Source organism: Hyperolius riggenbachi, chromosome 8, assembly GCF_040937935.1.
Source record: "Hyperolius riggenbachi isolate aHypRig1 chromosome 8, aHypRig1.pri, whole genome shotgun sequence".
Classification (NCBI taxonomy): domain Eukaryota; kingdom Metazoa; phylum Chordata; class Amphibia; order Anura; family Hyperoliidae; genus Hyperolius; species Hyperolius riggenbachi.
Genome location: NC_090653.1, coordinates 220,137,788 through 220,163,863, shown reverse-complemented (window position 1 = coordinate 220,163,863; position 26,076 = coordinate 220,137,788). Strand labels below are relative to the sequence as shown.

At 43.7% G+C, this 26,076-nt stretch overlaps 1 protein-coding gene across 2 annotated transcripts in view; it reads left to right on the top strand.

Moving 5' to 3' along the window:
• The first annotated feature begins 14,284 nt into the window (after positions 1–14,284).
• Positions 14,285–26,076, top strand: part of PBX3 (PBX homeobox 3) — a 340,789-nt gene continuing 328,997 nt past the window's right edge. Inside the window, exons 1-2 of one of the 2 annotated variants that reach the window (XM_068248179.1) lie at positions 14,285–16,116; positions 17,609–17,682. In XM_068248179.1, coding sequence (XP_068104280.1) covers positions 15,920–16,116; positions 17,609–17,682 — 271 coding nt within the window. In that variant the 5' untranslated portion in view covers positions 14,285–15,919. The remainder of the gene's footprint in view (positions 16,117–17,608; positions 17,683–26,076) is intronic. The other variant, XM_068248181.1, reaches the window with a different exon arrangement.

Genomic DNA, 26,076 nt, shown 5'->3' with positions numbered 1-26,076 from the left:
AGAGAAAGACAATAGTTAAAACATTGAATTGTACAATTTGTGAGGTTTGGCTTTGCATGTCAATTGTAACACAATTAACACAGAAAAGCGGCTACTGTCTAGACACGGAATATGTATCTCTTGCAGAAGTTCTACATCCCTGAGTGACTGAAGGCACAATTTTCTTGCCCTGTTCACATCACGTAAAAAGTCAGGTTCATGAGAGCTGTAGAAATATATAAAGGAAACCACTCTTCATCTTGTATGGGGGTTTCTGTCCAGATGAACACAGGGAAAGGGAAAATGACTGCTCCTGTTAATTGGGCTCTGTGTGTGAAGCTATTTCATAAAATGATAAGATGTATTGGAAGTATTTTTACATTATTACTTACCATTGAGTGGCAGGGCCAATTGGGCCCATTTCCACTAGTGCAGAAATTGGGCTGCAGAGTTTCCCCGCAGGCAAATGGCGCAGAGAAACTCTGCCATAGGGGATAATGCAGCAGCCATCCGAATCGCTTGCCATAGCGATTCGGGTGACATTGCAGCAAGTTTTGGCGCAAGTGGCAGCGAATCCCATAGCCATGCGCGGCACGGCTTCTGGGATTCGGCGGTGTACTCGCACAACAAGAAACGCCACCGCACGTCTCATAGGACGCGCAACGGCTAGTAGAAACGTAGTCTCATACTTATACAAGGTGCAGCAGGTGCCTCCTAAGAGCTTGTTCATGCCAAGTAACAGAAGTGTCAGTATATCACCTGGCAGTGCATTGCCATGCTGAGTGCTGCAGTCGCATTGACTGGAGCTGGGTGTTAAAGTACCCCTTGCTCCAGAAAAGCAGAATATTTGAAATAAGAGAACAGACTGAATACAGAGGAATCCTGATTAACGTTAGTGAAGGTGTAGTCAAAGCCCTGCACAAAAGCAAATCGCTAGTAAGGATTTACAATGACCGAATATTGACATGTTCTTGTTTGGTCAATGAGGGAACGTGTAAATCTAAGTACACACATGCAAGAATTGTTGCCCATCGGGGATGGGGCAACGATCCATCAGGCGACAATTCAGGGAGCGATGATGTACAGACACATCCATAGCCTTGAGGCTAGCGATGTGTTCTGTTGCTATGGATGGTGGGGGGGTGGGGGGGCAGAGAGAGGACGATTGGAGTGTGACGGAGCGGCTTCTAGCGGTCAGAGGATTGTGTATGTTAAAATAGCATTGTGATCAGTCGTGCTTGGTCATCAAAGGTCAATTAAATCTAGCTTTACTTACTGTGGCTTCTTCCAGCCCCTAGAAAGTCATTTGTGTCCCTGGCTGCAGCTCCGGGGTCCCGCTGGCAGCCTCTAATAATTGGTGAACCCCGATGGGTTGGCGTTTTCTGCGCATGTGGACGTGCCCATGTCATCGGGAACTGCGCCGGTGCCGTGGGTGCATTCTCATGTGGGACGGGCACATACAATACAATACAATAACATTTGTAAAGCGCTTTTCTCCCATAGGACTCAAAGCGCATAGTTGTGTCTCAGATCAATACAGGGTTACAGGCTGGGTTGTGTTACAGAGGAGAAAGTCAGATGTTCATGAATGCCAGACTAAAGAGGTAGGTTTTCAGTTTAGACTTAAATGCTTCCAGGGATGGAGCATGCCCACACATGCGCAGAAGACGCCAACCCATCACGGTTCGGCAATCCTTAGAGGCTGCAAGGCGGGCCTCAGGAAAAGACTGGCGCTGCGGTGAGGGACCCAAATGACTTGCAGGTGCTGGAAGGAGCCCCAGGTAAGTAAAAGTAGATTCAATTGATTGCCTCGGAAGTCCTTTAACGATGCTTGAGCAAAATTGCTGCCACTGTACACACATAATGATCGTCAGCTGAAGTGTTCATTATCGGCCGTTTTGGTCAACAGTTATCGCATGTGTATATGTACCTTAACCTGGGAGTAATATTGGAGCAAGAGGATGAGAATCGTGCAGTTATTTAATCAAGTGCTGTAGCATGCCACTCTTCAGTCAAGAAGGATGAAGTTTTGAAGTCACTGAAGTACCCTGAAGTTGCAGAAGCATGCAATACACACACACTCACACACCTTGCTAGCCACCATTTCACTGTACACAGATTGGACCCCTTGCTGCACACTTTTAGCCACTATGGTTAGACAAAGGAGTTGGTAGAGATTGAGAGAGGGAACACTTAATCATTCATAAACAGTTGTACAGCGTGTTCAGCACCTTGGAAAGCTCCAGCCCTGTCATAACTAAGCCAATGAACTCCTATGGTCTTATCAGATAATGAGCTGCACAGGAGTGTTACTGCATCTTGAGCCAATGACTGCCACATTCTTCACACCAATGCAGCACAACTGTACTACCATACAGTAGACCTGATTTGTTCAGTTCAGATTTCGAACTTTTAACTTAGTAGTTCACAGCTATTGCTGTTTGGGCTGTGATGATGCTGCAGTATGCAGAGATCCATGGGCTACAGCAGCTCTCTGCATGTGAGGAGCTCCACTGACAGGAATAGATTGTATCCCAGGCAAATGCATGCTTCCCTACTCCTCAACAGGCCTTATAACTTTGCCTTTGCAGTAGGTGGTTCAATTACTTATTAAAAAGAGACCTACAGTCGTCATGCAGAGGCAGATGTGTAGCAATAGGGGATGCAGAGGTTGTGATCGCACAGGGGCCACTGGACTAGAAGGGCCAACTTAGGACCCTCCTTCATCCATCCATTTAGCTTTTCGTAGGTGTTTGCTGATAATGATTACCTCTATATGGGCTCTGAATAGTGGTATCCTCTGATTACACCTGTGTTCACACCTTTGATGGATGTCGCCCATTGGGTCTGTTACCCAATTGCCTTGGGTGAAATTGCCGGGCTGGACTGCACAGACGGATGCCCGTTGTGTAGCTGATGCAAATTCTGTTGCTACGCTGAGGTGGAGGGACGACAGACTGACCCTTGCGTGACGTCATGCGGCAGGTGGGGGGGGGGGGCAGTGTGGACAATAGGATCGCTTGTCACTGGGGGTTAATAGATCCGCCGGGTGGATCGCTTGAGTGTTGTGGGTCGCAAGCCTCAGTACACAAGCTTGATTATCAGCTGACGCAGTCATTAGCTGCTGCCTCAGCCAACTTTAGTCAAGCGTGTGTACAAGGCTTTACACTGAGGTTGTCCTAGGTAGGTTTTGGGGCTCCATATCAATAAAGTTCTTCTGGACCCCATCTAAAACTCGCATTGGAGCTATTGGCTCCTTAGCTACGTCACTGTGTAGAGGGATGCCAGGGGCAGGCACAAATAGCACTGCACTTCCTTTTCTGGGGAACATGGAGATGAAGAAGAACATCCTGCTTCTTCACATTAAAACAGTGGTTACTCCCCCCCCTCACCCACAATACTCTCCTAAATGGTTTTCAATTGGTCAGGGAAGTGTGTGTGTGTGTGTTATCTTGATATACTCCTTAGTGAGGTCTGACAGATGCTACAGGCACTTAAAGGGCCCATACACTGGTTGATTTCAGCCATCGATCGATAGATTCTATAGAATCGATCGATTGATCAAAAATCGATTCTATCAAATTCCCCTTTCGATCGATGGATTTGATCTATCTGACAGGACGGAAGATCTAGGTCGATCTGCTGCTGGCAGAAGATCGATGGCCCATAGAGTTGCATTGCATCTAACGGTCCAATAAAGGTGGCCATACACTTATAGATTTGCAGCAGATTCTGCCATCAGATTTCTGTCAGATGCCTGTCAAGTCCAATCTGACAGGAATCTATCTGATGTGTGCCACACACTAGGAACAGATTTCTGAAATCTATTGGAAATCGATCTAAATGCATTATTGGACTATTAGATCCCATGCAACGCTATGGGCAATTGATCTGCTGCAGGCAGCAGATCGACGTAGATTTTCCATCCTGTCAGATAGATCAAATCGATCGAAAACGATCAAAATCGGCCACAAATCGATCGAATGGGGAATTTGGTAGTCTGGTAGAATCGATGCCTGAAATTGACCAATGTATGGGCCCCTTAATGCATTTAGATCGATTTCCAATAGATTTCATTCAGAAATCTATTGGAAATCTGTTCCTAGTGTGTGGCACACATCAGATAGATTCCTGTCAGATTGGACTTGACAGGCATCTGACAGAAATCTATCTGATGGTCGAATCTGCTGCAAATCTATAAGTGTATGGCCACCTTAAGAGAGGAACTTCAGCCTATACAAACATAGTGTCATTAAGTTACATTAGTTATGTTAATTGAAATAGATAGGTAATATAATCTCTTACCCACCCTGTTTTAAAAGAACAGGCAAATGTTTGTGATTTCATGGGGGCAGCAACCTTTTTGGTTGAAAGGAGGTGACAGGGAGCATGAGACACAGGCAGCCCTAGGTATGTATAAAAAGGTAAATATTGTTGGTGTCTGGTTTCCTTTAAATGTAGATTAACGAAGGTGTTATTTTAACTTGCGAATGAAGAATTTATTCCAATATTTTAGATGTAATTTTATCGTACTCTTAAGACTATTACTGCTTTATATTTCTCTGAAGTTTTACTGTAATCCCTACGTTGTTTGATTATCAAGAGGCTCGAAGATATCTAAACAGGAAATGTCCCTTTTTGTTTTCATGTTCACAGGTCATGCATGCCTTATTGTGAGGAGTGACAGAATCTCTGCAGAGAAAGCAACTTACACCAGCAGGGGGAGAAATCGAGTCTGGAAGAGACGGTTTGCTGGCTCTGATGTGATGAGATGTGAAACATGCTCTGTGGAAGAGTAAAGTAGGCTTCGGAAACTAAACAAAAGAGAATAAATATTGAGAGGAACTCTGCAGTAAAAAAAAAATAAAAAATCAAGTTGTACTTCTATATGTTTAGTGTGTGTAGCATTAAAGGAGCATGTTGTTGTGGTTTCCTATCGTTTGATACCCGTTTTTACTTGAAGAAGATACTGACAAACGCCAATACAGTATAGCTGCCCTTCCTGTATTAAGATGACCACAGGTGTCATTCTACTCCAGCCAACCTATGAAGTAGCATCAATAGACTGTTGTAATTGAAGGCTCCCAAAATGCCTTGCTGTAAGAAGTGTAATGCATGAGGTTAGCATAATGATAAAATCAGGATAACCATATTTTAACCTCCCTGGCAGTATGATTATTTCCAGATTTTAGGGTCTAAAGGTGGTACAATTTTTTCACATGCTTTTAGACCCTAAAACCAGGGAAAAAAGATAACACCGCGGAGAGATCTGCAGCAGCCCCTGCATAGACTTGCCTCCATAAAATCCAGCACTGCAATTCTCCCTCCATCCTCCGGGTGGTGCTGTACCCTATAGTGAGATCACCGTCTGTTGTCATGGCAACAATCGGCAATCTTACCTGTGGGATCCAGAGCCTCTGGGGGCCGGAAGAAGAATGGCTGCCGGTGTCTGGATCCCTGGGGGTTGAAACACCACCACACTCCTGCTGTCCCTATATCTCCTGGCGGCTACCCTGCGTCAGGCTCTGGATTACCGCTCCTGGCTGTTTCTTTCCACCCGGAGCCTGACTTGGGGTTACCGCCAGGACGGTCAGAGTGTCTACAAGGTGTTTGTGTGTGTTGTTGTATTTATCCTTTCATGGTAGCCATGTTAATAGCCGCAATTAGCGTCTTTAAGTGGAAATTTGCTCCCCGGAGGCTATAGATAGTGGGCGTTAAGCTCCTCATAGGTCTATTGCAATAATTCATCCTGAGAACAGTGGCGTAGCTGCAGAGCCAAGGGCCCCAAATCGTACACTGGGTCCCCATCTTTAGGTGCTAAAGGGGACCAAAAATAGTCCTCCAAGGACAAATACTTTGTAAGAGGTGGAATATAAAAGATTTGCTAATGATCAACACTATTCAAATCCCCTATATATGTGATCATTACCACTACAGTACCAATAAAGAGCTAATGCAATGACTGGAGAAGGGCCCTGGGTTAGCCTCTCAGGTCCATGGGCCCTGGTGTAGTCACAACCCCTGCATCCCTTATAGCTACGGCTCTGCTGAGGAGGTTTCTCGTTGGTCTCATTGGTCAGTTCAACAGGCCAATAGCAATGGCACATTTCTGTTTTGTTTGACCAGTTGATAGATTTGCAAAGCTCTGATTTGCTGTGATCATATCCTGCTTCTGCACATGATCATGATTAGCAAATCAAAGACTTACATATCTGTCACCTGACCAAACTGATCACATGCTTCTCCATGAGTTGTCCTAGACATGACCATCACTACTGATCAATTAGCAGCAATGATGGAAGAGTCAGATATGCTTTGCTAAGGTTTCCTGTTAGTTCAGTATACAAGAGAGATGTAGTAAGAAGGAAGCCCAGGCATAAAGCATATTTGAATAAATTTCATGTTAGCATAATAAATCAACTGTCCACTGAGGTGCGGTACCCTGCACTAATTAATGTACAGAATACTCATCCTTACTGGACTTTACTGAATCAATCCCATTGACCCATATCAGGTACTGATTAATCAGTAACGCAGCTGAAGTAAGAATATTTCCCGTTCCCCCTGATAATTAATAAAAAGTAAAGTGTTACGTTTGAGTTGTTGCATCTACATTTATAAGATCATTTCTAGCTGTATAATATATGCCTTTGCAGGATTTATTGAGCTAAGAGTATATATATGGTATTTTGAAGAAACCCGGAGAATAAAAGTGATCAAATGACAAGAAATATACAACTAGGATATTTTCTGTGAAAACTGTATTCCAGACATATGGACTGCTAAAATCTGGTAAAGAATGACAAAGCTCCAGAGTCCCTCTACTGGTCAGTGATGCCATATATCACTATTGGATCCAACAGAGGGCTTTTGGAAAGGTAATAGTGGGTTGGGGTAAGGCAGACATTAAAACTAGGCTCACATTACATTGGGGTTGTGCCATGGTTGGTCACAGAGGATCCAATGTGACTGTTCATGGTATCAGTGGCTTCACTAGTAGGGTGGGGTAGGTGCGGACCGCACGAGGTGTCACCAGGACCACGGGGTAACCTCAATCTCCAGCTAGGGAGACTGGAGTAAGGCTATGTAAATATAGACCAGTAGAATCACCTATAATGGTGATCATTAGCACTACAGTACCAATAAAGAGCTAATGCAGTAACTGGAGGAAGGCCCCATGTTGGCCTGTTAGGACCAGCATGCTATCTATGACATGTTCGTCTGCCCAGTGTCTGGAAAAGTCATGTAGGATGGTACTTTGCATTCCTTCAACATAACGGACTTGTCAGAACATATCTGAGCAGATCCTATGCTTAACATAGGATCCATCAACATGTCTTTTGGTCCAGTGTGGTCCATTGCCTGAATTGGACTGATTAGGACCCTCTTTCGTTTTCGATTGCTGTTATTTTGCCGCAATTCTCATTCAAGAGAATGAAGTGAAATGGAGACACTGTGGAAACACTGCAGAGCCACAGCTAGTAGAAAGGGGTCTTTAGTGTGGACCAAGCCTTAAAGGAATGTTGAGCGGTGCCATAAAAATAAAATCTGTACTTATCTGGGGCTTCCTCCAGCCCCCTGTAGCCCGCAAGGTCCCCTGGCATCTTCTTGGTCCTTTCCGTGGTTCCGTTCTTGGCTCCGGTAATCCGGATATAGGCTGAGGACTGCACGACATTACGCCAGTTGCCGTAAGGGTCCTGCACATGCGTGGTTCAGTCTTTATAGATATGCGAATGCCCCTTACAGCGACCAGCGTGATGATGCACAACTTCAACCGAAGCTGCCGGATTAACAAAACCGCCAGTGGGACCACGGAACGGACCAAATAAGTGCGGGGGGACCTTGCGGGCTTCATTTTTATGGCACTGCTCAGGGTACCTTTAAAATTTGAAAGTGGTATATTACATCAGCAACCAGTATCTCTGGAACTATTCGTTGCTTCCGTATTTACTGTAGGTGACTACTGGTTATATATTGCTTCATGATATAATTAGAACTATACAACATTTAGGTGCTTTTAAAAGTTTATAAAAATAAGGCAATGTTTTTCTGACATAAAAAAACGCTGTCATGAAAAGCTGTAAAACGTAACATACATTTGTACACATACATAGAGGAATTCCACTTGTCCCAGGGTAAAATGTTCTGTAGATTACCTTTTCCCATATAGTATTACAGTATCACTTCCACTAAGTAGTATTGACCAAAAATACTCACCTATAAAGATAGCACAATAATTTACAAAACATAGGGAGCCTAGGATAATCGTACAAAGTTTTTCATGTTTATTTAGACCAAAAAACAACAGCATCAAAAAACCCCAGTAAAAGCTAAATGAACATGAATAACTTTGTACAATTATCCTAGGCTCCCTAGGGGCCTGATTCACAAAGCTTTTCTGATCAATTATCTCACCTTATTTATAAACTCTCAATTTATCTCGCCTTAAATGACTTAACTCATGATTTACCTCTCCTTATCTAACTTAACTCATGGTTTAGCTCTCCTTATTTGACATAACTCATGGTTTAGCTCTCCTTATTTGACATAACTCATGGTTTAGCTCTCCTTATTTGACATAACTCATGGCTTAGCTCTCCTTACAGGCCCGTTTCTAGGGCCGTGCGGGGCGTGCCGCCGCCCGGGGCGCTGTTGGGAGGGGGGCGCTGTAATGGAGGGGGGAGCCGGAGCCGCGGGGAGGGCAGCCCGACCTCTCCCTCCCTCTCCCGGGCGCCCTCCGTGCTCCCCCCTCAGATGCATAGTCAGTGAGTGAGCAGGCAGGAAGCGCTGTTTACAACTCACCTGCCTGGCTCCAAGCGCCGCTCTCTCGCCGCCTGTCTCCTCTCTCTGCATAGATGCTGATACACACGCTTCTTCCTGTTTAGCCGGAAGCAGCGTGTGTATCAGCATGTATACAGAGAGGAAAAGACCGGCGGCAAGAGAGCAGCGCTTGGAGCCAGGCAGGTGAGTTGTAAACAGCACTTCCTGCCTGCTCACTCACTGACTATGCATCTGAGGGGGGAGCACGGAGGGCGCCCGGGAGAGGTAGAGGTCGGGCTGCCCTCCCCGCGGCTCCGGCTCCCCCCTCCATTATAGGGGACAGCTACAATTCTAAGCTATCCTGGGGGGCACCTACCTAATCTAACCTACGCTGGGGGGCACCTACCTAATCTAACCTACGCTGGGGGGCAGCTACCTAATCTAACCTACGCTGGGGGGCAGCTACCTATCTAACCTATACTGGGGGGAACCTACCTAATCTAACCTACGCTGGGGGGCAGCTACCTAATCTAACCTACGCTGGGGGGGCAGCTACCTATCTAACCTATCCTGGGGGGCACCTACCTAATCTAACCTACACTGGGGGGCAGCTACCTATCTAACCTACACTGGGGGGCAGCTACCTAATCTAACCTACGCTGGGGGGTACCTAACTATCTAACCTATACTGGGGGGCACCTACCTAATCTAACCTACACTGGGGGGCAGCTACCTAATCTAACCTACACTGGGGGGCAGCTACCTATCTAACCTACACTGGGGGGCAGCTACCTATCTAACCTACACTGGGGGGCAGCTACCTATCTAATCTATACTGGGGGGCAGCTACCTATCTAACCTACACTGGGGGGCAGCTACCTATCTAACCTATACTGGGGGGCACCTACCTAATCTAACCTACACTGGGGGCAGCTACCTATCTAACCTACACTGGGGGGCAGCTACCTATCTAACGTATACTGGGGGGCAGCTACCTAATCTAACCTACGCTGGGGGGCAGCTACCTATCTAACCTATACTGGGGGGCACCTACCTAATCTAACCTACACTGGGGGGCAGCTACCTATCTAACCTACACTGGGGGGCAGCTACCTATCTAACCTACACTGGGGGGCAGCTACCTAATCTAACCTACACTGGGGGGCAGCTACCTATCTAACCTACACTGTGGGGCAGCTACCTAATCTAACCTACACTGGGGGGCAGCTACCTAATCTGACCTACACTGGGGGGCAGCTACCTATCTAACCTACACTGGGGGGCAGCTACCTATCTAACCTACACTGGGGGGCAGCTACCTATCTAATCTATACTGGGGGGCAGCTACCTAATCTAACCTACACTGGGGGGCAGCTACCTATCTAACCTATACTGGGGGGCACCTACCTAATCTAACCTACACTGGGGGCAGATACCTATCTAACCTACACTGGGGGGCAGCTACCTATCTAACCTATACTGGGGGGCAGCTACCTATTCTAACCTACGCTGGGGGGCAGCTACCTATCTAACCTATACTGGGGGGCACCTACCTAATCTAACCTACACTGGGGGGCAGCTACCTAATCTAACCTACACTGGGGGGCAGCTACCTATCTAACCTACACTGGGGGGCAGCTACCTAATCTAACCTACACTGGAGGGCAGCTACCTATCTAACCTACACTGGGGGGCAGCTACCTATCTAACCTACACTGAGGGGCACCTACCTAATCTAACCTATACTGGGGGGCAGCTACCTATCTAACCTATACTGGGGGACACCTACCTATCTAACCTATATTGAGGGGCACCTACCTAATCTAACCTATACTGGGGGGGGGGGGGAGCAGCTACCTATCTAACCTATACTGGGGGGGGGGAGGGGCAGCTACCTATCTAACCTATACTGGGGGCTCTTATCTAACCTGTATAGGGGGCACCTAACTAGCTAGCCTATACAGGTGGCAACTATACTGGCTACCTATATTGCAGGCACCTACCTAAATAACCTATACTGGGGGCACCTACCTATCTAACCTATGCTGGGGGCAACTATTCTGGCTACCTATATTAGAGGCACCCACCTAGCTAACCTGTACTGGGGCACCTACCTATCTAACTTATACCGGGGGCACCTGCCTATCTAACCTATACTGGGGGCAACTATACTGGCTACCTATACTGGAGGCCCCTACCTGGCTAACCTATAGCAGGGGCAACTATACTGGCTCACCTATGCCTGGCTACCTATACTGGGGTACCTATTCTTGGCTACGTATACTGGGGGGACCTATACTAAGTGCAACTAGACCTGGCTAACCTATACTGCGGGCACCCATACCTTGCTCGGGGGGGGGGGGGGGGGCGCAATTTTTACACCCTCGCCCTGGGTGCATTTTAGCCTAGAAGCTGCACTGTCTCCTTATTTGACATAACTCATGACTTAGCACTCCTTATTTGACATAACTCATGGTTTAGCTCTCCTTATTTGACACAACTCATGGCTTAGCTCTCCTTATTTGACATAACTCATGGTTTAGCTCTCCTTATTTGGCATAACTCATGGTTTAGCTCTGCTTGACATAACTCATGGTTTAGCTCTCCTTATTTGACATAACTCATGGTTTAGCTCTCCTTATTTGACATAACTCATGGTTTAGCTCTCCTTATCTATGTATCTCATGAATTATCTCTCCTTATTTGTTTATCTCATGCATTAGCACTCCTTAAAGAGAATCTGTATTGTTAAAATCGCACAAAAGTAAACACACCAGTGCGTTAGGGGACATCTCCTATTACCCTCTGTCACAATTTTGCCGCTCCTCGCCGCATTAAAAGTGGTTAAAAACAGTTTTAAAAAGTTTGTTTATAAACAAACAAAATGGCCACCAAAACAGGAAGTAGATTGATGTACAGTATGTCCACACATAGAAAATACATCCATACACAAGCAGGCTGTATACAGCCTTCCTTTTGAATCTCAAGAGATCATTTGTGTGTTTCTTTCCCCCTGCAGCTATCTTCCACTGAAGTGTCAGGCTGTTTCTTCCTGCAGAGTGCAGACAGCTCTGCCTGTATGTAATTCCTCTGTATGTGAAAGCCCAGCCAGCTCAGAGGAGGATTTATCCAGCTTGTAAAAGATAAGAGAGAAGAGAGAAACTGCTCTAATCTAAATAATACACAGGCAGTGTGCAGAGAGGGGCCTGGATGGGGGAGATGCATCACAGAACCACAACACTGAAGAACTTGGCAGCCTTCCAGACACAGGCCTGACAAGTCTGACAAGAGAGAGATAAGTTGATTTATTACAGAGATGGTGATAGCAGAAAGTGCTGCAGTAAGCCAGAACAGATTAGAATAGCTTTTGGAACTTGTAGGATGATAAAAAACAGGATGCAATTTTTGTTACGGAGTCTCTTTAAAGTTAAGGTGAAAAATAAGTAACCTTTGTGAATCAACCCCAATGTTTTGTAAATTATTGTACTAAGTAGTATTATGACTGATTATTGATGTGTCCTATCACCTCGGAAGAGCAGGTGAAAAAGCTGTATGCTTATCTGTCCTCCATTGAGACGTTAAAGTAGACCTGAACTCTTGCACAGGACAGACAAACAGTAAACATAGAGAAATGCTCCCTGTATGTATTTAGAGAGTTTAGTCTTTCTAATCCCCCTCATCTGTGACTAAGCACAACTGTAATTTAATCTCTCAGCTGTGTCAGCTCAGGAATCTCCTCTGCCCTGGCAGAGCAGCAAATTTGTAAACACAGGATGTTAACAATACGTTTGCTTATAAGATAGCAAGAAGTAGACTCACTGCAAATTTATAGTAGGGTGTGTACTATCTGTAACAAATGTTTTTCTTTAAAGGTTATTATGCTGTTGCTTATCTTTTAGAACAGGGAGGAAGTTCTGAGTTCAGGTCTGCAGCTACATCTAAAAATTGCTAAATTAAGAGAAGCACAAGCTTGTGATATACTATAGGACTAGAAGTATGCAATTCTGACGTTAACCCATGGGGAGTAAACATTACACTTGCCTTCCACTGAATGCTCGTCTTTTCGCATTCCCTTTTCTTCACCCAGGATCCCTTTAATGCTGCAGACAGGTGACAGAGTGTCGTCAAACTCATTTACCCTGCAGCTTTGGGACACTGCAGTGGTACTTGGGAAGCCGCTCAGTTGGAACACAGTGGCATTCAAGTGTAAGAGGGGTCTTGCTTAATGAAGAACCGGGGTCCAGAAGGACACTCACTAGGGAGGCAGAAATAATGCTCTCTCCCCCAGAGCTTACTTTACATTCTTCAGACACAACCTACACCTTTTATTTTTGATAACACGAGGAACCAGAATGCATGCCAGGCTTTTATCACAATTTGTCTCCACACCAGATAGAACTTTGCATACTTCCTGCTGCTCACATAGTTGTTACAAAGGACAGGAAGTACAGAGAAATGTCCACAACAGTGACACACAGAGCCATAAAGAGTGTTGCATTTTGGAGTGCAAAGATGGGTTAAAACCTCAGTCAGGTCTTTAACTGTTTTCTTTTTTGAATATTGTTAAAAGAGGTTGGAAACTTTTAGTATTTTTATTGCTGTCTGTGTCCACACTGGAAAACTCTTCCCAACTTTTAGTGTATAGGACCTTTGTGGCCTTAATGTGAAAGCTGGAAGCATCAGGGACGGTAAATGAGGAACAATACAAACTAGTTTTAGGAATCTAAAGCTTTGTACACACGCTAACGACCACCTCCGCCAAGCATCTAGAATGAGTACAGCAGCCCTCCATGCCTTGGCTAGTGATCAGCCTGATGGATCAATTCGGCTGATAGCCATGTCTGTACAACGTCAGCACTGCAATGTCACGCAAGGGATTGTGTACCTATCTCCGCCAGGTGACTTTCCTCATACGTGTGTACGAAACATAACTCTTCCCCACTCAATAACACATTTTATGTCTCGCTGTCTCTGTCCCTTCTGCAGAGATTTCCTGGCTGGAGAGGAAGTAATAGGAATTCTCATAGATGGAGGTCACATAACAAGAAAAAATCAAACAACTTCTAAACCCTTGCTAGCTATTCAAAGCTACAAAAAAAAACAACAACAAAAAAAAACTTTTCTGTTCCCAAGAATAGGACATTAAGCTGCAGGGGAAAAGGTATTGTAAAAAAAAAAAAATCAAAACCCTGTATATCGTCAGAAATATGCTGTTCTCTCTGTATACGTCTCTCTATAGCTCTCTCTCTCTCCATCCATTGCTGCTCAGCTCACCACATGGCATTGCTAGCATTCTGCACGCAAGGAGCAGCCACTATGCAGTGCAGAGACAAGTTCAGACGCTGCCTGCACTCCGCACACAGCATCCCTCATCCCTCCGCTCCCGCTACCATGGCAATGCAGAGAGGACCAAGCAGCATCCCGAAACCCCGCCCAGCCCCGCTTCACATCACTGTTCGAATCAGCAAATGGAAAGTACAGAGGCGGGCGGGAAGGGGCGCGCTCTCAACCAACCCTGACCGAACCACCGGCTCTAACTCGCTAGACGGAGCGGCTGAACGCCAGCGCTTCATTGGCCGCCTTTCACCTTTCTCTTAGCGACGGCGGCGGGGACCTGTCCTAGCAACCGCATCAGCGCGCGATTCCCCTCTCCCTCCCACCAGCCAGGGGGAGGTCCCGCCTCCTCGCCCCCCCTCTCCTCCTCCTCCTCCTCCCGGGGCCCGAGACACGAGGAGGAGGAGCTTGCCTCCATTATTTATATTTTGTCTCCCTTTTTATTTCCTCCCCTCCTTCAAAGTCTGACACGTCCGCAGTGAGTGAGTGGCGTTGGCAGCCTGTCAATCCGTCACCGGGGCCGGCAGCAGCAAAGCGGGGCAGCAGCCGTAGCCATAAATCCCGCCCGGGAGCCCCGACACCGGCCCCCCATCCATCTCTGCTCATCACCCTCTCCCCTCCGCCGCCAGCCAGGAGGAAAAAACTTTTTTGATTGCTGCTCTGAGGCATCATCATCATCATCTCACAGGGCACCTTAACCATTTCTATCACCTGCCCCACTAATACTCCCCATCAATACTCTCTGGTACTCTGACCAGCACCCCACCCCTGGCCACAAGTTTCTCCCAGAGACTTCTTTTTTTATAGATCTTTCTTGTCCCCATTTTTTTAATCCCCCATTTATTTTTTTTATTGGAGGTGATCAGCGTGGAGCTCCATCACTGACTGATTTATTGAAAGGAGCCGAGGAGAAGGCTGGAGATTGGCAGCTCTCTGGAAGGAGAGAACAGGATGAAGGATTGAAGAAGTAGACTACCTGCTCTAATAGCAAAACAAGGAGAAAAATAAAGCATCAGTGACTGTGCTGGGAGAAGCCAGGAGACCACCGGATGCCGTTACTCTTCCTGATCACCGCTGTCTAATTCTGGGGGGAAAATCATTTGCCGTTCAGTCACTTTTTTCTGTCAATATTTTTTACTAAATGGATAAAATCACTCATCAGTAAACTTTAATTTTTTTTTTTTAATTTTCACTCTTCTGCTGCTTTCAGTGATCAAGATCTGCCCTAGAAGAAAGTGCTGGTTGCTCATTAACAACTTCCAGAGCCTATGTTGTATTTTTGAGACTGGAGTCAATTTGGAGTAAAGAATCGGGGGCAGTTTTAACAGTTTGCAGTCCCGAAGCACGCCGCAGCTGAGCCTGATGACATTTGACACTATGTGCAAAGCACTGCATGGCTTTTGTTGTTGCTCGTCTCCTGGTGGGAAGAATTGTCACTGGCCTTGCGTATTTGAAAACTAGATCCAGAGCTAAAAGAAGAATCACTGTTACCTTTACATGAGACCCCCAGAATCTGTTTTACCTGTGTGTGTTGGGATAACACTGATCTCCAGAAACAGTTTTGTACAGTAAGCAGCAGCAGAGCAGGGATCCCATCTTGGGTTACTTTTTTTTACTTGCGATATCCCAGCTTTTATGTTTTTGGATGGTTTGAATTGATGGAGTGACAGACTGCTATACACATTGATTGCGAGTCAGGGTAGCAGAAGGAGAATAGAAGTCTGAGGCTGGAATCTGACGCTTGACATTGTTGATGTGCGGGGCAGTGACCCCCCAGCGGTGCTGCCCCCGACTGTGAGGTCTCCTTGCAGTCTGTGTTTCGATTGATTGGGCTGCGGAGAGGAGTATGGACGATCAGACCAGGATGATGCAGACTTTGGCCGGAGTGAACATGGCTGGTCACTCAGTGCAGGGGGGGATGACTCTGCCTCCTCCCCATGGACATGATGGGACAGACGGGGACGGCAGGAAGCAGGACATCGGAGACATCCTGCATCAGATCATGACCATCACTGATCAGAGCCTGGATGAGGCACAAGCAAAGTTGGTTTCCACCGCAATAAAAAAGCACACACACACAGCATCACACTTTCCCTCCCCACACATCACAGCAGCTCATCACTCCTCTACATCCTGGAGTGAGCAACTTCTTGATGCAGGCAGTTTGTCAAATAAACCAACACATGTTTGGGTAGCAACGAGCAGAGGCTGCGATGCAGCTGGAGGCTCCTTCTGGCATGGGGATGACATGATGCGTTCACTGGCAAACAGATATAAACACAGCTCGCAGCAATAGCCCTGTGTTGATCTGTTCCCTTGGTGCCTTTAAATGCAGCTTTCAGGACCCCCTCCAGCCAACTCTTATACCGCTAGAAACTGGCCCTATATAGAAAAAGCGATAATTATAAATACATTCAGCATGGAAGGGACCATTTGCGCTCATTTATTGGTCCATATATTGTCAAAGTGATGCCTATAAATGCGGGAGCACGGATCACTCAAGTCCCCTCTTGAGACAGGGGAGACCCTTTATCTGGTGTGAGTCCCTATATAGACTATTATTTATAGGTCAGGCATTCAGGATCACTAAGCTACCCTCCAAGTAGCAATTATTTCTGATGCAAAGGAGACTTCCTACTACCTTTATAAACACAGAGTTGGCCACTAAATGTATAATTTTCTACCCAGCCATTTGTCGTTTTATGCCTGACAATGTGTATGCATGACTTGTAAATAGCAGACGTACTTTAGTGGTATTTATGAAAAGAAACCGTGAACAGATTTGGAGCTGTCTTTGTTTATGTGCTGCCTTGCCCATTTTATTATCTCAGCATTACAAAATCCATCTGCCATTCATTTTATAAACACACTTCTTAACCTCCTAAAAAACACACACACAAAACATTTTCTTTTTGTGGGTAGGAATGTGAAAAAGAGATGCTACTGCAGAGAACAGAATAAAAAAAATCAGTGGTGGGAAAATATACTGCTGTGTAAAAGTTGGCCCCTTTTAATAAATCAGTTTTGATGTGGATTGAAGCAGTTTATTGCAGACAAGTGTTGATTTATATTTGCTATAATAGCAAGCTAATCTGACATGTGCGTAAACATTACAAATTGTAAACCCCTTTATAGTGAAAGCTCAACTTCCAGCCTTCTCAGTATATTCATTTTTTTTTTTTAAAAACAGCAGTTTGGAGGTATAGTTTTAATTTTTCCAAACTGAAACAAGTTTGTGCCAATTAATTAACCTTCCATGGTCCATCTATCACATCTTTCTTTGATGGATAGCATTAGCAATCATTATATGTATTTGTAATACAGTTTTATAGTGCTGTACGGCTTCTTAATCATATAAGTGTCTGTGCCCCAGTAGCGTGTTATTGATTAGTTTAAAGCTGTGCTGTTTATTCCTTTAATCCCATGTTTTCCATTGAACGTCATAACAAACGATGTTGGACAGTTCTGTGTAGTTTACCTGCCTATTGTAAATTGCAGTAAGGTAATGGTTTTTTCTTACATTTTTTTTTTGCAGAAAACATGCACTTAACTGCCATAGGATGAAGCCAGCCCTCTTCAGTGTTCTATGCGAAATCAAAGAGAAAACAGGTAGGGGGGTCTTCACCTTTCTGTCATATAAAGTATGAACCTTGGGTTACATTACAGTCTGTGTGTCCAAGCCTAACGCAGACTTGTGTTGGAAGCTGGGCAACGCCATCTTTGTTTCCTTAGCGTCCTGTGTATACAAACCACATTGTAAAAAAAAAAATGGTATTGATAATTTGGTTACTGTCAGCTGGTATGTTGTATATACTGGGTGGTGATGGGGTCACAAATCACTATCGCAAGCACACTTCCTGCAGGCAGGTTAGAGAGACAGTGTGTATTATTGCTTAACCCATTAAACACCAGGAGTGACAGCTGTGTAGCAGCTCCACAATTTCTTTAGGTAAAGCAGGAATGCACCACTTGCTTAGCTGGCAATGTATCTTGGCACACACTCCCCCCCCCCCCCCCCCCTCGTGTGCTGTAACCCCAAATAGCCACACAGCCTCGTGTCTAGAGAGTTTGTAGGAGGCCAGCAGTGACACGTATTTCCACTGAGATGGGTAGAACATCACCAAAGCTATTCTTCTTTCTCTGAAATCCCTTCAAATCCCCCATTCCACACAATCAATACCCAGAATCTGTGCTGTTGACACCAAATCAAATCATTAATAAACTACCAAATTCACTGGTAAAGATAGCTGATTGAGTAAAGTTGTGTTATATTAGCCTGATCTCTAATTGTACAAATCATATAGATTGTACGCAGGTCTGTCATTTTTTTTTAATAACTATTATGGTTATTTATGCCAGTAAAATCATGCCTGGATATTGGCAGGAATGTGAATATGACATCAATCACAGTTAGAATAGTTTATCAGTGGGTTAGTATTTCCACTCTGATAAGCTGTGTGTTACAGTACATATGGCAAGACTCTCTCTTCATTCAAACTGGCCGCTTCACATTATATATTTGTATGCACGTTAGCTATACGGGCATAATGCACTGTCAACGTAATGTGTCCATTGCCATAGATCTTTTGCTCAGAAGTTTAGAGTGCATCCCTTCAACCGTTTAAAATACACCTGCATTATTATTATAATTTTTTTTTTGCAATCCTGTTATCAGCATTTTAAGTTACTATAAATCAGAATTATGTTTTTTTTTTATATTTGTTTAAAATGATCTAATACTAATAATCCAGGTTCCCTAAGGTTACCTAGTTTCACATTCCTTAGGACAGGATTCCATAAGTGCTTCAACTGCCTATGGAAAAGGAGGGGAAAAAAAGGTCATTGTGCATTGTAAAAATTTGCTTTGTTGGATATATTTATTTATTTTCCTAAAAAGTGATCATTAAATAATCCAGGGATTTCAAGAGGTGTCAAATCACCAGAACCTATTAAGGGTGTCAGTTTCAGTGTTGCGCTTGTCATTGATACATTGTAGCAAATCAAATGACTACAATATATATATTAATTGCTGGCACACCTAATCAATCACTCTCAATTTCTGTGTGCGGAGAGGGGTTTTGTGAAAACCCCCCAAATCTATCTCTCTAATTGCTGCTTTCTGCTGGAATAATACACTGTGACCTGATCTCGCAATCACTTCCACTGTTTACAATAAGCCACATGTCTGATTCAGGAATTGCTCACTCTGCGTTTTTATAATTAAACTATTTTTAGGTATGGAGGCAATCATTTAGATTTTTATAGCGTGCTTTTAAGGAAACCACAAAAAAATGTAAATCAGTGGAAAAGAAAAAAAAGTAAATCCACACACATTGGGGGTACGTTGAGTGGCATAGTATTTTTTTATGCTGTTACTATGCAATGGTAGCTGTTGTAAAAAAAAATCACATACACACTGGTGCATGTTTCTCTGATGTGTGTGTAATACACAGTAGTTCATATTTTAAGGAAATGACCCCCGTTTGGTGGCTGTCTTTCGGAGACTGTTGGCATTGCAATGTCCCCAGTAAGTTGTAACGCTCAAAATCGTTTTTTCAACCAGAAAGGGGTGAGATGTATGCCGTAGAACGCCACAGCATATGTGGCGCTTATGGCAGAACTGATAACAATTTAACAAAAAACATTTCCAGCTTATTCATTGTACGAAATGACCCTAATCAGCCTCCTTAGCAGTGTGAGCAAGGTATCAAACCCCAGATCTTCCTAGATCCGACAAGGTGAAACTGTCGCCATGGTTCAAAGGGCTGAAGGCTACAAATGTCCAGCCTCGTCCTAGCTTCTAAAGGTGACAGCAAAATTGACAAAAAGAGAAATGTAAATGAAGTTAGACATGCCTGCTACATTATGAATGAGCGTAAGATTGTTTAAACGGTCTTCTTAGCACACAAAGAATGCACAGACCGTGACATTAGTAAACAGGACAGGGAATTGCAATTGTTGTTTGATCCTTTTTGCATCATTTTCTTGTGCTGTGATGTAAAATCTAGTGTGACCCACTGAGCAGGAGTAAAAATAGACTACACCAGTGTCAGTTGTGCATTGCTAGCTGTCCGACTGCAGCAACTGTGCTGTAACCGTGGAAGCAGCTGGTTCTGTAGTTATAAACAATGCTGAATTTTCAAGTGTTTGTTTTTATTCTCAGTGGCGGCAATCTGTTTAATGTCACGCAGGACGGCTGGCTCGCGTGTTCGCAGTAACACAGAAACTTTACCTTATTAGCCATTGAAATTGAAAAACGCTCAGGAAATGCCTTTTGTCTCCTGCCCACATCACTGTTTCAAAGCATCCATGATATTCTATGAATCCATCAGAACCCCAGATCAGAGAGATCCCCTGCTTTATTTACTGGCTCCTCCACTTCAGGACTGGTTTATTATGTTTGTTCATTTTAATTATCACATCAGCAGGCAGGTAGTGAATAAGCAGGCAGATAACAGGTTTATTTTGGTCTGGTCGATGCATTTATCCCTTATTTATCTTTTCTTTTTTGCAGGCTTGAAAACGCAATTCTCTTTTTTTTTTTTCTTATTGCTGAGAATTGGTGTAAAATTACACAGTGGTTATCTAGCTTTATTTATGTTTCTGCCTTGCTAACAGCAACCACAAGGTAGCAGGCTTTTGCATAGTTTTCACCCTGTAATTTTTTATTTTTGCTAAAATATTGGTTTGGAGAATAACAGTGTTTTTGAAATTGCTTTTTTTTTCTTTTTTTGGAATAGGAAACGTTAACCTGCCCAGAATCCTTGCGCTGTTTATTTGTGTGTTTTGATGAATTTTACTTGAAGCTGGGAGGGGGGGGGGGGGGGGGAGAAAAAACCTGCGGAGATTAAGCCGGCTCGCAGAGTTTGTTGCATGTAGATGAGAAATGACCTGTTTTTGAATTAAATAAACAGGCTCTGGATTTTTCAGCTAGCCATAGGCATAAAAATCAATACTCGTAAACATATGATTGCGTATGGCTGTGTGTTTTTTTTTCACCCCTTTTCTTTTGTCGACAAGCCTGAGCCGTAATGTAAGTTTTTATCCCCAAGTGGGTAAACAGTGGCAAAGTCTAAGATTGCTTCATTAGTATTTTTGATCTGAGAAAATTAGAAATATTTGTTAGTTTGTCATGGAAGCTTGAGCAGCTCCATCGATCTTGGAAAACACTGGATTTTCTTGTTAAAAATTACTTTGTGACACCCATTAGCGCAATGGATTCCCAAACAGTTTGGTCCATTCAGGTAACACCTTCAGCCCATGCTGCTTTCAGGATATTTAAAGATAATGTATCAAGAAACAAGAAATCAGCTTCCTGTCTCTCTGTGCCTTTGCTCCTTAATCTGGACGACCAATAAAATCGGATGTATAATTTTTTTTTTTTTTACATTTAAAGCGGGTCTTGCCGCAGAAAAGGTGCATTGACAGCTGCCAGCCACCCATAAATACAGCCACTGTGGAGCAGAAAGCTTAAATGGCATTCATTTAGCAGTAATGTCTAATGGCATACGTGATGGTTTGCCAGATTTGTGGCCTTTTGCGAGTCTTATAAGCAGGACAGACTTGGGAAGATCATAAAATGTAATGAACTTCTCCACTGAGCGAGGTGTCCGTAGGGGAAGCTCGCAGGACCGTCTCGGGCTAGTTGAAGGATTTTTATATGCCTAAAGAGAGTCAGTAGAAACGCTCACTGAACATTTTTGACCCAGAAAACGAGACGTGAGTGGCCGGTCGGGGGACGTTAACCCTTCAGCGGCTAGACAGAACAGTGAGGCTTCGCAGCCCGATGTGAATAATAGTGTATTTCTACAGGATTAACCATTAGAAAAAAAATGTAGATGCCGTAGGAAATAAATAAATTATGTTCAGGGCTGACTCGACTGGCTCGCTCACTTGTTGATAAATAAAAAAATAGCGAGGAGGAGAAAGCCCCTTGAAATTTGTAGCGGTGACAGCCTACCTAGATGTGTTTGCGTCTCGTTATCACATTTCGATTACCCACGCAAGCAGTATGAATAGCGCAAAAAGCCTTGCGACAACTTGTGGTGCGACGGCTGCGCATTGTGTTCAAGAAGGGGCTGTCGCTACGTTTCCTCTTGCCATTCCCCGTCCGCAGGGAGAGTAAAATTATCCATAGTTAAGGAACAAGAACGAGGCGCCTTAGGTGCTTGTGGTGGAGAAAAAAAACCCTGCAATATTAATTTCCCAGCTTGACATAACCTTTAGAAAGTGCTGATTCAAAGTGATCAGACATACCTTTTTCTGGGTAAGAATGTGTACTCTCTGAATGGTGATATGCCTTCCCAGACAAAAGCCCATCTCCCCCCCTTTTGTCTTTTACTTCCACCTGCTTCTCTTACTTTCACCGCCAAGTCATCCTAAATATTTAGGCTATTGAATTATTTTACACAGTATACTTTTATATATTTGATCTTGACGCAAAGCCTGGATTTCCCTATCCATCCTTACGCAGTGCTGAATCTTTTATGTCGAGATCTTACAGAGGCAGCATTAACAGTATGCGTGTATCATTTTATTGTTGTGAGTTCCATTTCAGTGATTTTATCAGGAAATGCTCAAGGGCAATAAAAAGTTAGGTGCTATGTCATTAGGTGCTATCACTGTTTGGCTTTTCTCTTACCTTGTATAAACGTGTTGTTTTTGACGGTCCATCTCATAATCAACGTTCTATACCCACCGTTACTCTCACAGTTAATCGTAGTTTATCAGTGGTAGAGCTATAGCTCAGGCAGTGTATGGGTTAAACAACTTCAACTTGATTAGGAGGGTCTGTTTCCAGCGTGGAGACTTGCTTCTTTCTCTTTAAGGTTTAACAACATCCAGTATCAATACAAATTCAATGAATGAAGATAATCAGAACCAGTTTCAAGCATTAGCAAACCTAGTCCATGTATTTGGCATGATAACTGAGAAGTGTTTGAAATGTCTTATCCTGTTTTATTTTGGAATTCGCCACAAATGGGATAAAACAAAACAAAGGAAACACTACTGGTGCCTGGAACTTGAATTGGCGAGATGGCACACGCCAGAACACTTTTTTAATGATCTTTCTGGTACTTTTTTCGCTTGTGTGGATTTTATGTTGTCTAAATTCTTCAGAATCGCGTGTAATCATAAGTGATGCGCACGCCCGCGATCTATAAAATGCGTAATTATTGCGGTTTGGGACAGGAGAATATTACACATTTATTCCTTTCTGCACATGGAGAAACATTTTATGAGGACAGTTTGAAATGTCATATATTTTCTGATAGCCCAATAAAAGTTATCGCAGTCGAAATATGGGCGCGGGAATGTGTTGTGTGCACAGCGCAAGTCTTTAGGAATAGTGTGCTGTTTTTCAAGCTGGGGATCTGGCCATTTGGAAATGCAATATAGGAATACTTAACCCTTCTCAGTAATTGGTATAGCAGTTAGTCTTTCTGGAGGCTGTGATTGAAACTATATGAAAAATAGTTTGTGAATATACATAGTGACAAGTGGGTAACTGTAGGTCGGACGCCTAAGGGTAGTGGAATGTCAAACCCGAAACACACACAGACACACATACGCACACACACACAAATATACACATATACATACACACACACACACACATACACATACATGTACACACACATACACATACATGTACACACACACACACACACACACACACACGTACACACACACACGTACACACACATACACGTATGTACACACACACACACACGTACACACACATACACGTATGTACACACACACACACACACACATACACGTATGTACACACACACACATATACACGTACACACACACACACACTTACAGAAATCCCTCCTTCTGCTGATGTAAAGCTGTTTAGTGATTACTGATACAGGTAAGTCACCTGTGACTCAGGATATGTGATTCCTAGCAACTGCTGAGTGTAACTCACCTCCCTAGTGGACTGTAGAGTTGAACCCAGGTCAGCTCTGCTGAAACAAATCCATCCAGAACTGACTCTTTATGCGTGTGTGTGTATCTTTCTCAGTATATGCATGCCCTCATTTTTAGGCATTAGTGACGGCTTTGTTGTGGAATTCTGTGTTATATTGCTTCATTGGGCATGTGGCATGTAAGCAAGGCTTTTCTGAAATCCACTGGATCAATTCCATTGCATAGGAAGGAGGATACTTCTGTTGCCAAATTCGTGTTAACCAGTAGCTCATTTGAAATGGTCAGTCTATAGTTAATCTTCATGTGTTTATTTATTTTTTATGTTTGTACAGCACATTGTATCAGTTTATTTGTGAGGAGGTATAGAAATGTAGAAGTCATTGTTAGAATCAGGTTATGTGTAAAGGCTAAGTGCGCACTGACAGTAATTAAAACCCTGGCCAAATGACTGCAGAGCTTTCCTGGCATTTGATAAGTGGTTGGAGAGTGAGTAGTGAGTTCTTGGCTTTGGCCTAAAAGGGCAGAGGTTGGTTATAAGTGTGTAGCAGCAAACACTGAAACCCGCACTGTAGCCATACACATGCACTCAAATCATAGTCATTCCTGATTGTAGCTCACTAATATCAGCACGGAACTAAACCAATATGTGGCTTACAGAGTCAATTCTATAATCCATCCAATGCATTCTTAAATATGCTGTTTCATTGAAACTGAATTCTCATTTGCAAAAGCCATGTAACGTGTATTTAAATGTTTATTAATGCGTTTGGGTGTTTATGTGTTTTGTGTGTATACAGGCTTTGTACATATGTGTGCCTGTGTGTGTATATGTGCTTGGTGTGTGCAATATACATGCTTGGTGTGTGCAATATACATGCTTGGTGTGTGCAGTTCATGTCTGGTGTGTGCAATATACATGCTTGGTGTGTGCAGTATAAATGATTGGTGTGTACAATATACATGATTTGTGTGTGCAGTATACATGCTTGGTGTGTGCAGTATAAATGCTTGGTATGTACAATATAAATGCTTGGTGTGTGCAATTCATGCCTGGTGTGTGCAATATACATTCTTGGTGTGTGCAATATACATGCTTGGTGTGTGCAATATACATGCTTGGTGTGTGCAATATACATGCTTGGTGTGGGCAATATACATGCTTGGTGTTGGTGTATGCAATATACATGCTTGGTGTGTGCAATATACATGCTTGGTGTGTGCATTATACATGCTTGTTGTGTGCAGTATAAATGCTTGGTGTGTGCAATATTTATGCTTGGTGTGTGCAATATTCATGTTTGGTGTGTGCAATATTCATGTTTGGTGTGTACAATATACATGCTTGGTGTGTGCAATATACATGCTTGGTGTGTGCAATATTCATGCTTGGTGTGTACAATATACATGCTTGGTGTGTGCAGTATACATGCTTGGCGTGTGCAATATACATGTTTGGTGTGTGCATTATTCCTGCTTGGTGTGTACAAATACATGCTTGGTGTGTGCAGTATACATGCTTGGTGTGTGCAGTATGCATGCTTGGTGTGTGCAATATACATGTTTGGTGTGTGCAATATACATGTTTGGTGTGTGCAATATACATGCTTGGTGTGTGCAGTATACATGCTTGGTGTGTGCAATATACATGTTTGGTGTGTGCATTATTCCTGCTTGGTGTGTGCAATATACATGCGTGGTGTGTGCAGTATGCATGCTTGGTGTGTGCAATATACATGTTTGGTGTGTGCAATATACATGCTTGGTGTGTGCAATATACATGCTTGGTGTGTGCAGTATACATGCTTGGTGTGTGCAATATACATGCTTGGTGTGTGCATTATTCCTGCTTGGTGTGTCCAATATACATGCTTGGTGTGTGCAGTATACATGCTTGGTGTGTGCAATATACATGTTTGGTGTGTGCAATATACATACTTGGTGTGTGCAATATACATGTTTGGTGTGTGCATTATTCCTGCTTGGTGTGTGCAATATACATGCTTGGTGTGTGCAATATTCATGCTTGGTGTGTACAATATTCATGCGTGGTGTGTGCAATATACA